General features: G+C 41.6%; 1 protein-coding gene across 1 annotated transcript in view; it reads right to left on the bottom strand.

Moving 5' to 3' along the window:
• TBX19 (T-box 19) overlaps positions 1-11,424 on the bottom strand; it is a 13,605-nt gene extending 2,181 nt beyond the window's left edge. Inside the window, exons 1-6 of the mRNA XM_010139966.1 lie at positions 11,059-11,424; positions 5,103-5,367; positions 3,091-3,225; positions 2,239-2,300; positions 1,077-1,138; positions 268-369 (exon numbers count right to left, since the gene is read on the bottom strand). Of these exons, the coding sequence (XP_010138268.1) occupies positions 268-369; positions 1,077-1,138; positions 2,239-2,300; positions 3,091-3,225; positions 5,103-5,367; positions 11,059-11,255 (823 nt within the window). The 5' untranslated portion in view covers positions 11,256-11,424. The remainder of the gene's footprint in view (positions 1-267; positions 370-1,076; positions 1,139-2,238; positions 2,301-3,090; positions 3,226-5,102; positions 5,368-11,058) is intronic.
• Positions 11,425-15,816: the final 4,392 nt, after the last annotated feature.

The following is a 15,816-nucleotide window of genomic DNA, read 5'->3' as shown; positions in this document are numbered from 1 at the left end:
CTTCCTGTATAATTGGGAGCTGTACCTGAAGCAAGATCATTCACTCTCATTTAGAATTAACAGTTACAGTGCACCCAGCTCTTTGCGCCTCTTGTTTTGCAGCCTTAAACACACTCTGTGCATGCACAGTTCAGTGCAGACTGTTACTTACCATGCTCTTTCCTAGCCTCAGCTCTTGTTTTAATAATGCTTATGCTAACCTAAAGCAAGGGTCAGTCAGGCAGAGAGCGTCTGTTCCCTGGAAGCAAAACAGCATTACAGTTGTACCTGAAGGTGAATGATTTCTCTGCATGTAGGAAGGTGGGTACGGAGCAGCCCGACGCCCTTGCAGTGCTGAATATCGCTCACAGCTGTGGGAATTGTGTGCAGCTGTCAGAGGCAAAGGTCCAGTGTACTGATAATTAGAGCTTCCTGATGCACACATTGCATCTGGGTTGGAAATCAACCAGCCACCCACTTTGAGGGAAAAGAGAGAAGAAAACTATTATTGTGCTAAAACACTGCAATACAATAAAATAAGTAACCAGCCTTCTTGCAGAATCAGCTGTGCCTCAGAAATACCAAGCAGATTCCAAGGTACTTGTTTATGGAACAACTGAGAGTCAAAAAAAGTCCCAAAAAGTCAACCCCACAAAATCCCCAAACCCATCAACCCTAAAAACAAGACCTGAAAACAACTAACAGAAATGTCACAAACATCTAAGAACAAACACAAACATTAAACCAAACACAAACTCTGCTCCCTCCATTCTTTTTCTACTTGTTTACCAAGGAAAGGTAATTTTATAGGTGACAAAAATATTCACAGTTACAAATAAAAAAAAAAAGGGGGGGGAAGCCCTAAAATTATCATACATTTTCTTGATTCTAGGTTCCTTCTAATATTGATCCCTCTGCACAAACTGCCTCATTGTTTCCTACTGCAAGGCTTCTTCAATTTTTTTTTTTTTTTAAAGGGTCCCTTTCTATGAACACAATTCAGGACTCAGTGAATGACTGGTATGATCTAGTTAAGCAAGTTCCCAACAGCTATCACATCACACAAAACTTCCACCTGACATGAATAAAAATCTTACGGTGAGAATATGTCATATGTTGACCTTCAGCAACTGTTTCTGGAGCATCCTTGGGATGGTTTCTGAAAAGCAAAATATTTAGTAGCAAAACTTTTCATTGAGAAATTACAAAAGAAAGTTAAAAACAGAACTATTCACTTTAAAAATGGAAAAGTAAGTTAAAAAGAGGGGAAATCCATCTTCTTTAACCACTTGCTAGGCAGCAGTAGAATTTTCTGCAGTCTGCTATAAAGGAAGCAGGAACTTATGATTCATAGCATACATAAAAATGTCCCTAAGATTACACCAAATTTGGGGGCTGAACCTGGAATTCTAAATCGTCCTGGGGGCACTGTTCCTGCTTGAATCAACACCTCAGCCTGGCCTCCTGCTCAGACCAAGGCAGTGCTCTGCCTCCTGCTCAGCCCGGTAAGCCGAAGGCAGCATTCCCTCTCCACAGCCAGAAACCCTGATGCTGAGACAGAGCATCTTCTTAAGTAGTGAGAAGAATGGAAAGAAATACAAATTCTCCTACAGGCATGGGGGACACTTTCCATGTCAGAAGACATAGCATGTCCAGACAAAATTTATTAGCAATTACGGACTGAAATGCATTGTTTGGTTGCCCCACTGCATTAGCATGGATGAAAACCTTAACCGACAAACCACAATACTTTTCCAGTGGAAGCATCTCTAACATCTTATATACTTAGCACCTACTGGTTGCTTTCAATAAACAAGTCATGCATTGTCACGCAGCTTTAATAACCTCTTAATGTAGTTACTTACAGTTGCAGTGCAATTTCACTTTAGTTATGATTTTCAACATATGAGTTATGCTCTTCCCATCTATCAAATTACGGGATTCACTGGAATGTAACTACAACGTAGAGAACATATGCGGTGTATAACACTGCTGGGCAAGTTCACGCCATCTCACTTCAGGCTTTTTGTGTAGACAGTGCTAAGACCTAGGATCCCCAAGTGGATATTCACCCCCTTCAGACCCTACTGTGATAATTACATAGAGAATCTCATCACTAATATCAGTGAAGTGACTCTGGATTTAAGACAGCAGAAACAAGATTAAATTATACAATTTATCTTTCATATTGTGATGCCACAGTTTTAACCATATCAGCAGCAAAATGCTACTGGAGAAAAAAAAATAAAAAGAACTCACCTTTCTTTTGCATCCAGGAAGGCTTTGGCAAAGGGATTATACTTGATTTTGAGAGCTGTTATCTTGAGTTTACAGAAAACAAGGTGTGTTAGTGAAGGCAATTTGGAATAGAAACTTGACAAAATATCTTCCAGAATAATCTAACTGGAATTTTCTTGGTTAGCCTAACAAAATATATCCCCACACATGATGTTTTCAGGGCTGGTTACGAGTGATCTTTGTTCATTGCGGAGTGGCATGTACTGATCAGTACCACAGGTGGAACACCAGTTGGAGCAGCCTAATGGCACGGTCCAGTCTGGCAAATCTTGTGGAACCTCACAAGAGAATTTAAACACTGAATTCCTATTAAGTATGAATCAAATCTATTGCCATACTAGCTAAGGGATTGGCAACGAGTTAGCAATTGTCACAATACAAAACATCCGCCATTATAGTTTTGGGGGTTGGGAAGAAATTTTCCCATGGATTGTTGTGCTGTTCTGCAATTGTATGTATTGTAAGGAGCAGGGAGAGAACATTACAACTATCACTCATTACTGGAGAAAGGTATTGAACTTGACTGCAAGGCTTTTTCCAGTAAGGGACTGGGATGCCAGTACCGATGGACCAGGCTGGAATAGCCATGGCAGTATATTAAACTAAACCTCGCTTAGTATTGCAGCCAGACACTAGATTAAACAATGTTCTTCTGCAGAGAGAAGACAGTATTAGACTGGATGGAGCGTTACACTGCATGGGACCAGTGGGAAAATGAGAAAAGTCCAGTCTAATCATGCTGATCTTGTAGATAATAAGCTCTTAATATATCTCATCAGTGGTGACCAAGAGCACAGTGTGGCATCCGCCTACCTCTTCATTTTGATAGGCAGTCACAGCTATAAACTGCGTCTCAGGGAAGGAGCAGTTCATCACCATCCGGTGTGGGCCTCCCACTCGAACTATGTGTACCTGGGGCTCATATTTATGGAGAGAGTTCAGCATTATCTGCAGAAAAGAAAAGAGAGAGGCAGACCCCAATACCACTCTGATATCCCACCACTGCTCTTTCGCTCCAGCTCTATAATAGACCTGATGTCACTGCCAACCTCCCCAGTCAGTGATTACTGAGAACACAAGAGCGGGCATCTTCTTCCCTTCTGATGAACCAAAGGGCTGAGTGGAATGAGAGTTTACTGGACTTGGATTTAAAGCTTTCTGTACAGCAGCGTTACTGGATATTTGTGTTAGCAGCTGTGGCCTTCAAATCATTCGGCTTCCACTGCATTAGAGGCTGTTGAAACAGTTAAGAGGCAGTCCCTGTCCTGCTGCTACTACCTGAAAGACTCAGAATCACCATCACAGAAATCAGGGCCAGCGGGCAGCTGAGGCAGTCATTTAGTCATCTTTCTGGGCAAGATGAAGTGTATCTAAACAAGCCTTGGCAGATGTTTCCAACCTGGCATTAAAAGCTGTGAATAGCATTGATTCCACAACACAGCTTCCCCACCAAGTCTACTGTATTGCTTAATTCTCTCTGCTGCAAGAAAAAAGGTATTTTAAAAAATTTTTTTTAAATTGTACTTTGGAAAGTGCTGTGCATATACATATATAAATATATGGAAGAATGCTACCATTAGCATAAAGCTCTTCTAATCTGCTATTACTTTCTAATAACATTACAGAAGGGGAAGCTGAAGCACAGAATGGGGACACGGTTTATCTTAACACTGTTGACAAGATTTCAAAAGAAAACAAGGAGAGCTTCAGTCATGCATTATTTAGTGACTTTTGTTTAGGCTCTGTTTCTCATCTGGCTTTTCATCCCCTGCTTTCTACTTTTTTCCTCTCCACCATATATGCATATTGTGTTCTCCTGTTTCTTCCCTAGGGTCTCTTTGACCCTCCAAGTTGGTTTCCTGTAGCTTTTTTACCCCCATGCATATTTTTTTGAGGCCTTGACTTTTCTGAGGTCCTGGATGCAGGATAAGAATTTGCAAATTAGATCCCATTGTATGCTCCACTATCAATCTGGTGTGCTGATTCCATGTGTGACTTAGGAAAAGTCAGGTCATCTTTCTGTTCTCCAGCCTGTAAAAACCGAGATAATTCCCTACCTAATTAGGGTACTAGTCTTATGGAGGTACCTCACAAACCTAATGGAAATAACAGATAAAGAACGTATAATATTGACATGAAAGAAATTGATTCTGAGCTGACAAGTATCATCCAATGTAGGAGTTTTGTACAAAGCAAACAAGCAAACAAAAGGTCATCTGCAACATTTTAGCTTTAGATGCATCACCAAAAATAAAATACAAAACAAAACTAATTTTCCTGTTTGCATTTTTAAGGGGTTCAAAGAGAAATCACTTATTTCTGGTACATGTGGTTTCTTTCCAAAGGCCAAAGCTGATTCAATAGAATATTGATAATTATCATGATGCAGAAGCAGACATAGTAATTATTTCATTTAGGAGCAGCCTTTTATTCTGCTATCTGACTCCTGCCAACATTCCACTTACACCAAACAACATGGGGGAACACAACAAAAACCTAATACCGTGACCATTTTTTGCCCCCTTCTCTGAAGTCCTATGTAAAAATCCCCAGTACACAAGACCAACTCTGAAAAGCCCCCTGATGATTAAGTAAACCACAGCACTCTGTCCCTCTTAACATCAAGAAGTCCATTAAAATCTGAAAGTGCCAATTAAGGCCTGTTTATTCCTGTTTACATTTGGCCTCCAAAGAATAATTGGCATCTGTGGGTGAAGAGGACTGTAAGGGCCTCTATAATTATATAAATGCACCCTTGATATTTCTTGATTGGTAGGTGCTTGCAATTGAAGCCAAGAGGTGTATGGGGAAACATCAGGCCATACCTGCCCACTCCCATTGAGCTTGTTGGTAAGTTTGACTTTGCTGAAGGAAATAGCAGCTTTCATCCAATGGGCCCCAAAGTTGGGAGAGTCTGGGTGGATGTAGACACAGCTGTGGTTTGGTGGCTCTGGTTTCCCAGCTGGCACCCATTCTCCATTGACGTACTTCCAGCGGTGGCCATCAGTTGGGGCGAAGTCCAACAGGAAGGAATACATGGCATTTGGGTCCAAGCCTGACACACTGATCTTCAAAACAGGGAACATTCGCCTGGACAGGAAACAAAAAAAGGAGACACCACTGGAAACTGGTTTTGAAAGACTCTCCTCAGTATGTTTGTGACCAGATGCTTGCAGATTAGGTCAACGTAAAAAACATCCTCCCTCCATCTAGCTGAAGATGTCTCCTATAGGTTAATCCTTTTTATTTTCATTGTATTTCAATCATTCTGAAAAAAACCCATGTTATCTCTGAAGTAGGGCACAAAGGAGTTGCCAAGAGTTACGAACATAATGAATTGTGTATAGTGTCAGCAGAGTCCATGGGATCTGGACATGCTAAATACATCCTTAGATGTGGGACAAGAAGGGGTGAACAAGATTGAATAGGGTTGAAAGTGGCTGAGAAGGTGAAGCTGAACCACTGATACACTGTACTAACTGCAGAATCCTATTATAAAGTGCACTTCTTTGGTGCTTAGATTCCCCTGACACGTGCTCCAGTGGCCATGTCCCACTTTGACTCTGGATATACCTTCTGAAAACATTTTACAATCGCCAGCGATCAGGACATAATCCCAGCCAGGTACTCATCAGACTGCAGTTAGGTTTATTGACCACACTACCCTATACGAAAGGTTTTTATCCCTTCCTTTGAAGAGATGGTCATATTCCATAATCTTTGTGAGCAAAGCAGTCAGTCACTTCCCTCTGTCATTTCCTGTTGTGTTCTTGTGTTGATCTCCAACCTCTGCCACTTGAGGAACAGTTTCTGAGTAGTGCTACTCTAAATGCCCTAATAAGTCTGCTACATTTTCCCTGTCTAAAAGTACTTCTTAACATGAACTTCTTGTCTTTATCAGGGTTGTGTCAGGTTAGTTAGTCTGGCATGACTCTAATTTTAATGAAATGCCTTTTAATCTTATTTTCCATTGTCTTCCACATAGTCCATTACTCTTTCCTTCAAAATACATCCTAAATTCTTATTACAGGGATATATTTAAAAGTCTGTAGTTAGCATAAATCATTTTCTCCCTTCCTTAAGTGCAAGTATTCACGTACCACTACCATTACATAAATCTCCAGTTTCAGAAGCCTGGTTAAAATCCTTGCCATTAGACTTTGCACTTGGCAGTTCTTCCAGTAATTTTGTTCCAACCTTCCACATTCCCTGACCATTAGCTTCATCAAGTTCTTCTGCTTATAGTTCCACCTTAGGCAAAATGTTGTCCTTTACTAAGCTCTAAACACCTATCATCCAGCCTTCCCACCATCTTGTGCATTTGAAACTGAGATCCTGTCTTTGTTTAGTTATGGGGAAATGCTCCTTTTGTGCTTAAAGGTCCAATGCCACCTTTTCTCAATCTCCTTTTATTTTTTTTTCCCCTGTGTGTGTAAAGGAGATTTGCAGCAGCTCGCAGCTAGACTTTCAGCAGTTCTCTGTCTGTCCCAGTACATGGCTTTGAACTGGCCTCTCAGTCTGAAAGCCTGCAGCAATAGTTAGTAGGACTCCAACAGTTTCAGGAACTGGGAAAAATTTGTGGTCAGCAGAACAGAGGAGCCTCCCAGTAAAGGCATTCCATTCGTTAAGTTTCTTAGCTTGTCAAGGAATACACATCATTTCTGCGGAGGATTATTAAAGCTGTTACATATCACCTCTTCGATAAGTGAGAGGCCTTCCTGCCCTAGACGCCTCTGTACTGACCTCTCTTGGAAGCTGCCATTTTTACATATGGGTTCAAACTCCTTTTCTCTGTGGGTGCAGGGAGATTGGTTCACCAATCAACCACAGCAACTGCCTAAGGTCCGTGGCCATGAGGCTAGGATAAGGTAGGTCTCCAGGCTTGGGTAACAGTGTGGGACACCCAAAATACACAAGAAGGGAACTGAAACTCCAGGCTCTCTCAAGGAACATGAAAAGTCTCTGCCCCTGCTGCCATACTCTCCAGTAACACTCAGCTGCACACTGCTAACAATCTCCTATGACATCCCACTCATCACCTACCTTTTTCGTCACCTTTAGACAGTTCTTGCTCTATACATTCGGCACCTTCTGCTGACAGGAGAAGACAGGATTTGAGAAATTTGAGAATTTTTTATCTAATATAAATAATTGATGATGCAGGGCCAGTGCAACATTGAGAAAGATATATAGAACTGTAATCTTTCTGAATAAGTAGAAGCTTAGACAATGATTTATATGCTACATTTAATGTGTCTTTCTGACCAGGATGCACCAGCTATCAAACTGAGTTGTGATAAAAAGTATGGCTGCATTGCCCCCTGCACTCCCCAGACACCCTACAGTCTTCAAAGTTACACACTTAGATACTTACCTGAAATTGAAGTGGAGGGGGAAATTCATCCACGTGAAAATTTAATTTCACTAGATTTTTCAGAACTATTTGTGTTACATAGAGATTGCTAATTCCTCTGCCCCCGGTGCAGACTTCTCTGCCTTTCTACTTGAGAGGCTTGAGTTTATCCCCAAAAGACCTATAGACTAATGCCAGAAGAGAATACAGTCACCATCAACTCTAACCTCATACATCACAGAGATTACAGCACTTTCCTGTGTTAACTGGCTTCACCCACAGTTAATCCCCACCTCACTTTGACCAGAATGTCTTGACTGTACAAATTCTAACAACGGAAAACTTAACCACCACGCTTGTTCTGCCGAGGAAGTGGCTTTTCTGTTAAAATGACATTTGTTTGTCTTTTAGCATGGCAAATGCTGATTTCTCCAAATTTGCTTCAGTCAGAATGTTTGTTCGAACGATCAGGTAGGTGCACACGTGACCTCCATTACTGCAATAGCCGAGCACTTCAACCTCTTCCATTTATTTAGAGCAGATCTGCTGCAATTACTCCACAGTACAGACCTTGAGTGGGAAGATGTTTAATATCAAACTTGAATGTGTAGTAACCACCAAAGCTGGTTTACTGTTTAAGCCTGAAAAGGGCTTCTTTCCCTCCACTCACATTTGTCTGCATTGACCTGCTGTGAATCCTCCCCACGTGCAGAGGGGAACAGTGGCGCCCTCCTGCCTCCTGCAAAGTCTCAGGATACTGCATAGCTAATAAGGTATAAACACAGAGAGAAAACCTGCTCAATCAGAAAACAGAGTGCTTGATGTTGAAATGCCAGTTGAATACAATAAATCTGAGTAAAATAGGAGACTGATTCCCACCGTATCAGCTGCATCCATTGGGATGTATTTTGTGATACGGCAAGCCATTTCATGTCTGTCCTGTTCAGAACATATCTCTCTTCCCTGTGTACCTAGGCATATTAGTACAGCAGGTGATTATTATAATGAAGTACAATACCGCAACAGAGCCATACCTATGTACTGAACACTGAAGTTTGTTCATCTAATTATGACATTGTGGGACCCTTAGTACCCATTAGAGATGACTTAATCACAGCAGATAGAACTGTGCATCCTAGAATCTGACACTTGAGGATCACCAATCAGCCTTTCATTCTCTGGGATGCTCCTGCAGCAGATTTTGGTTACATTTCTCAATTTTGCTAATGATATGTCCACACAAACTGTCATAGTTTTCACACACAGAAGTTTGGACTGGTTCTTCTCATTAATCCTATAAAACAGTTTTCACAAGCGTTCATACGACCTTCAGCAAGAATGACTGAGTTCTACCGATTTAAGCAGAGCAGAATTAGATCAATATTTTTTCTGTTGAGAATCCCTCTGGAGACAGTTACTGAAGTATCTTGAACCTTAAAAAACCTCAGCAGTTGTATGAAACTGTCTCAAATTTGTCTCCTTTTAAATAGCATAGAGTTGTTCAGAGAACTTTGCTACAGGCCACTGTTTTTCTTTTTCTTTCTTTTTTTTTTTTTTGTGCACTGTTATGTTTCTTATGGAAGATGCTTTCAGAAATGCAAGAGATCCTTTTTCATAGTCCCTGATGCTACAGTAACTTTGTTAAAAGGATTTATGCAGATGACAGTGTGACATACTCTTTTTTTTTCTGTTTAGATTGTTGTATTTTGATCATAAAGAACTATTCCTGCCCCAAATGACATTACTAGAGCTGTCGCTGGCTTTAGAAAAAATACCATCAAGCTGATAAGGAGTGTCTAAGTTAGAATAAAGAAAAATAAAGCAGCTTACATAATGAAATTAAAAGTAACCAGGCACATTTGAATAATTAAATATTCCCTTATCATGATCATAAAAAGCTTTTATCTATCCACTCATCCAGACATTTTAGAGAGAGCTAGTATCCCCATGCAATCATGATTTACATTAGCTGAGAGGAAAGAAAACAGAAAAAACTTTTGGTAAGGTGCAATTCTTTGTACCAATGTAATTAGAGGCTAAACCTATCTTACCCTCACTTCTGGTCACTTACACTGCTAAGGAGTCAGTTTAAGCTACCATACACTAAGTGAACGTCCACACAGAAGTTTGCTGTAGCCTAGCAGTAGTTTTTTAAGGCAATTTAAATGAAGCAAAAGCAGCTTCTCAGTGTAAAGAGAAACTCAGCACAAGATTTCTATCCCTATAGGTTATTAGAAGGAGTCAGTCATAATCGGCAGTGTAACACCAACAGCTGATGTTTTGGGGAAGGTAGTTGTTCTCTTCGCAGAATAACCTTGCTGAGCCAACAGATTAGATTTTTCATTTGGATTGCTTTTACCTTTGTCCCTTGTCAAGCTACAGTCAACAGTAATATCATCTACAAATTCTGCTAAACTGAAGTCTGAAAAACTCATAGAAGTCACACCACTTCAGTAAATCTTTCCATCTCTTAGTTCCTCTCTCCTACGTGGATCTCCTGAGAGGTCTTGCAAAAGAAATGTATGCATGTTGCGGGGAGAGGCAGCAGAGGGGAGGTGAGGGTACATCACATAAAATCCTTAAGACCACTGTACCAGCAAATCTTATTCCAGTAGCTCCCTGTCTGTTACGGGCTGGACTCTGCCGTCAGCCACATTCAGAGCAGAATTTCTGTGGAGAGCCTCCTTCAAGCCAGAGTCTGATTCAGAATTAGTATCCTTCTCACCAGGTTCTGCACGTTTCTCCTATGCCTTTCTGCGTCCCCCAAATAGTAAGATACGTGATCCATTTACATCACCGTATTTTGTCTTTCTAAACCTGTGTACTAATGAATATTCTGCACTTGTTTCTAGGGGCACCAGCAACAACTTCAGAACAGTACTGTTGCAGGACCATGCAATCTGGACTGCACATACATGCTGTGCCACGCAGGGCACGGTTTTATTGTACCCAGTTTAGTACAGACTGCTTCTACAAGCTGTTAATACCCAGGGGCAGAGAGACAAGGACTGCAGCTGGGGATAACAACACCAATCTGCTTCTGCACAGTAATTTGAGGTCTACAGTTGCTAATAAAGGTTGATGATTAATAGTACAAGAAGTCATCCGAAAGGTTTTGAGAGGTACCACCTCTTCCATTGCAAAACTTCCCTTTTTCTGCAACCTTAAGTCAGTCAATATATTTCTCCAGCATGTTTCACAAGCAGGAATAAAGGGTGGCAGGAATGGTTTAGCAGTGACCAAAAAGGAGCAGGGACACCCCATTCTGTTCATATGCTGGTTTTAGTGGACTGCGAGGCTGCAGGCATAGAACTCTCATGTATTCATTGCAGATCTTTCAAGCCTGCACACAGTTTATTATTAAACCACTTAACCCCCCAGCCAGCTGTCATCTACACTTAGCCCACAGTGCTGAGCAGATCACTCACCTGCCATTCTTGGTCACGATCATCTCATTAGTGACTTCCCTGAATCTCTGCCAGAGTGTCGCATCCTCTAAGACAACCTGGAGCTGTTTCTCCGTGGGGTCACCTTTGTCTCTCCCAGCCCGGAGTTCGCTCTCTACTACGCTGAGTAGCCTGGAGACAGTGCAGTCGCTGGGTTTTTTGCAGCCCAGGTCTGCCATGATGACTTTACTGCCAGAAAGTTCAGGTAGCTGTTGAAAGACAAAAATAATGAGCTAAATCAAAAACCAAGTCAGTTCATTGGGCACTGTCTGACAAACGTGCTCTCCTCACCCTTTTGCCACTGACTAGCTCTTTCCTCTGGAAGTCCCAACGGGCAGCGACACCAGCGCGTGGAGATTTATGCACACACTCCACACAAAAAGAGGACTATCTCCTAATTACCTGTCAGACGGTCAGGTGGGTGGCAGGCTGATGACTCAATTGGCTGCCTTGAAAGAAGAGTCCTCCATCCAAATTAGCATGCTTTTATCTTTTTTCAACCTGAAGTGGGTCTAATTGTTCTGCTTGAGAACTAGGTTTCCATTAATGAAAATTGTTTCATTTCCAGGCTGAAACAATGCATGGAAATTACGTTCACGCTGGCGCGGACTCTAACTGAAGGAGCTGGTAACAGTCAAGATAGACAGAGAAGTAGTCTTAAAATATTTTCACCAGGCATGTTGAATAAACGCATTAACCTCATTCCTCTATACTCCTAAATCAAAATGTAATAGTAAGAGACCCTTTGGCACTGAGGTTTCAATATGCAAAGACAAGGTAGCTTCCCTACGCTCCACCATTGATGCCTACAGTGTCCATCTCTTGGTCCTTCTGGCATTCACAAAACTCCTGCTGCACCTTACAAGAGCTGAACTACCCTCTGGCTGCAGTTCAAAGGGACAGACCTCATGCTTCTGGGGCTGGGTGTGAGCCTAACTGCCTGAGGTCTGTCATTGCTGATCTGCTCAAGGTCCATATCACACAAAGGCTCCTGCAGCATTTCTAAAGCAGGAGTTTCCTCTCACCGCAGGCTGAGACCTCCTCTGACAAGCCTAATCCAACCACACATACCCTCTCACAAAGAAATCACCATTATACTGTCCAACAGTTTCAGCACTCAGCCAAGGACGTGAAAGACCTAGGTCCAGTTCCATGCTAAAGGGTTAAGTGGAGGCCACATGAATACCACTGACGCATAAACACTGAAATTTGGCACATAACAAGGCATTTGAGTTCCTAATTTCTCCTAAAGCATCTAGCTCTGGTAGTGTCTCTGAAATTTCTGTTCTGTTGTACATGACAGTCAGGGACTTGATTATGAAGACATACTGTTGGAAGTTGTTTTTAGAGAAATACATCTTCCGGCTAATTGTTGAGAACTTTGCATTCAGTTAATTCAAAACATCCCACTGAATCTCTGTGCTCCCAGTTATTTCTAAAAGATTAAAAGACTTGGTGAATCACTGGTAGGATTTATGAAGACAACAAAGAGTTTGGCAAACTTTGTAAAACAGGATTTAAGTCAAATCCATCATTTGACAAGGGTCAACAGATCTTGCAGTTAAAAAACCTGAGAAATACCATCTACCTAAGCAGCAAGGGCCAGATCTTGCTGGTATTATATTTGTGTTGTACAGCACCTTATTTGGCAACTAGTTCTACTAATTCCTCAAGTCCTACATAGAGTAAAGGATACTGGGTGCAAGTCCTCAAAACTGCACAGCTGCAGGTGTGCAGCAGTGTGCTGTTCTGCAGAATGGGAGACTTCAGGAGAGAACTCTCAATTCCAGCAATCTCAGCACCATCAGAAGGCGCAAGCCAAACAAGCCTGAGGTATTTTTTACATCTAGGTAATCTCAATCATGCTACTTTCAAACTTCACACTCTAACACATCTTCCCTCTCTTCTCTTCTTATTAGCCTTTACGTACCTTTTTTTAAATCGTCAAGTCGTAACAAAATTACCTAGACTATCAGTCAACTCGCCTCGTGAGTTACCCTAAAAGGTGTCAGATAGCAACATCTGGTTAATATCCAGCCCACTTTCACTGTTGAACAACTGAAGAGTGTACTTTAAAATCTACAGGATGTTTAGGTACTTGGAAGCGTGCCACTTCATGTTTGGGAAAATAATTGCATCTCAGGCAGTAGGTTTGTGTAACATGGAATATGTTTATATTTGACTTCTCCTTTTCAAATGCTGAAAGACAAGAGAGAAGCTACAACAGTAATTTTTCACTGCATGTGATCAAACAGCATAGCAAAGGCATAGGAGACTATGTGAGGCAGGTTTTAGTTTCACTATGTTATAAAGGTAAATAAGCACACAAGTCAGAGCGGGCTGAAGTACTGCGTATTTCAATTCAAGAACCTCAGTTTTTCAGACAGCTCTAAAACAAACACATCTGTATTATTTGGGGATTTTGTTGTCTTTTTTTTTAGTTGAAGCCCTATTTCCAGACAGCTTTATTTATAATTAGGTGCTCAGTAAGCAGGAGATTCAAAGTTGAGGCAAGTGCAGAGACAACAGTTTGCAAAAGCAGTAACATTTAAGTAGTTACACACAGTTCTTTCTTTAGGCAAATAAAAAGGGGAGCAGCTGATTTTCAGAAGTACTGACTGCCTCTCTCTCCCACAGGCTTCAAGTGGAGTGATACCAGACTGGAGCCTCCAAAAAATCAGATAGAATTTGCCTTCCTCAAGATGCCTAGAACTTAGAGAAAACCAAAAGCATGCACAAAGTGACAACAGTTCACATTGGTGGAAGGGTTTCAAAATGAGGAAGAAGGGAAGCAGTCTCACCAGCAGACACCGGTGAATGGCTAGAGATAGAGAATATCCTCAGCAAAGATGGATTGGAAATGGAGGCTGCCACAAAGCAAAGAAAGGGGGGTCCTGCCCTGAGTGAGCTGCTTGCCCAAAACACTCCAGGGACAGAGCTATGGAGAAGAAAGTATATATGGAAGGAATAGATAACAGACACATTCCAGTAACAGACTGGGAAGTAAGATTTTCATCAATAAGACTGGATTTTTTACAGCTAGTCTCCCTAAGGGAGAAGCATGAAGGCATTTGCTTTGGAGTACTGTAATAAAATTTGCATGCTACACAATAATAAAATGCACTTTCAGATACCTAAAAAGTAAGTTACACTTGGGTGCTTAGAGTTATCACTCGCACAAGGTTCCTGATGCTTCAAAATCTCATCTCCCAGAGGAAAAAAACCCCCAAAGAACAAATCTAACCTCTTAAAATACCTGACTTTGATACAATTTGAATTTTAATTTTATAGCTATGTTACCATAGCCGAGGATGCCTGCAACCACAACGTTTTTCAAAATGAGAGTAGTTACCTGTGGTTACCTAGTGGGAATAGCCCACTTGCTACTGCCAGCATGGGGAGAGGTGCTTCGGCTGTGAGAGTTCAGACTAAGAGCAGCTGGTGATGTATGTAGCTACATATCCAGAAGGCACGGTTCACTACTGACACATCTTTCCAGCCTAGAAGAATTAGCCAAAGAAATAATAAGTTTGCATGCATGCAAGCAAATGATCAGCTGAATGTGCCTGGGCCTGAGATTTTGCTTTAAAATACACATCCAGACCCGTACGAATCCCACTCCACGCATCAGGCTTCCTCACATTGTACGTTGTCTCTGCTTCACCCAGCTGCCATGGGAGAGAGCTGCAGAAGAGAAACCAGACAGATAGATTCATAGACAAGGTTATTAGCTTATTGGGGTTTTTTTTTAACTAAAAAAGGGGGTGGGGGGGTGGAAATCTTTACTTTGGATATTTTGCCTGTTTTAGAAGTAAGACATATCCTCTAATTTTACATCCTTCTGTTCACCTACATAACAACTCTGAATACTTCCCACATGTTTCTTCTCTCTCCTACATACTTGCAATTTTTCCAAGTCTACAGATGCTGAAACCGAAGCACAAACAGGATGTAGGTACTGCTGGGGCACTGTGGGGAATAACCCATTCTCAAGTAGCAGGCAGTTTATTTCTTGGGCTGGAAGCTAAATCTCCCTGAACGGGACATTTGAAGAAAAGGTAGCAGCACTTACAGAGTAACACAGTCACAAGGTGCCTGACATTGCCACTGCAAGTGGGACAGAGCAGGCCTGAAGGACAGAAGTCAACTACCCCTCTTGGACTTGTTACCCATTTAATTAAACAAGCAAATCAGCAGGGGTATCAGAGGGAGCAGAAAATGCTTGTACAAAACCTGCAATGTTGCAAACTTTCCCTGAAATCCACCTGGGAGAGCTGGACACTTCCAAGCAGGGATCAGACAACACGTGGCTCATAGGCAGTCAGAACTAACCCCTACTAGTTAAAAACGCAGGGACATAATCATAATCACTCATAATCATCCCTAGACGTATCCAGGATTCACTAATATGAATTTAGTGACTCATTTTCAAATGAAGCGGTGAGGACTGGGGAGAGCAGTGAAAGAACAATCCTGCAATGCTGACTGGAGTTTATTCACCAACTTACAGCAGGAAAAGGCAAGGTGTTATTTTTGACTCTCTAATTAAACTCGTTGTAAAACCCTCCTGGCCACCAGCTGGTGAGAAAAAGCAGAAAGGAAGAAAAAAAAGGGAAAAAAGGTAATTAAAAAGGCTTTCCTTGCCTTGACATTGGATAGCTGTTTTTGGCCTTTAGGTGCATGTTTCCAAATAAAAGGCAGCCCTTCATGATCAGATGAAATTGCAGAGACCAAGACTCA

Source organism: Buceros rhinoceros, unplaced genomic scaffold (genome assembly GCF_000710305.1).
Source record: "Buceros rhinoceros silvestris isolate BGI_N320 unplaced genomic scaffold, ASM71030v1 scaffold60, whole genome shotgun sequence".
Taxonomy (NCBI): domain Eukaryota; kingdom Metazoa; phylum Chordata; class Aves; order Bucerotiformes; family Bucerotidae; genus Buceros; species Buceros rhinoceros.
Note: the sequence above shows the minus strand (reverse complement) of the source record. Positions and strands in the feature narration are given on the sequence as shown.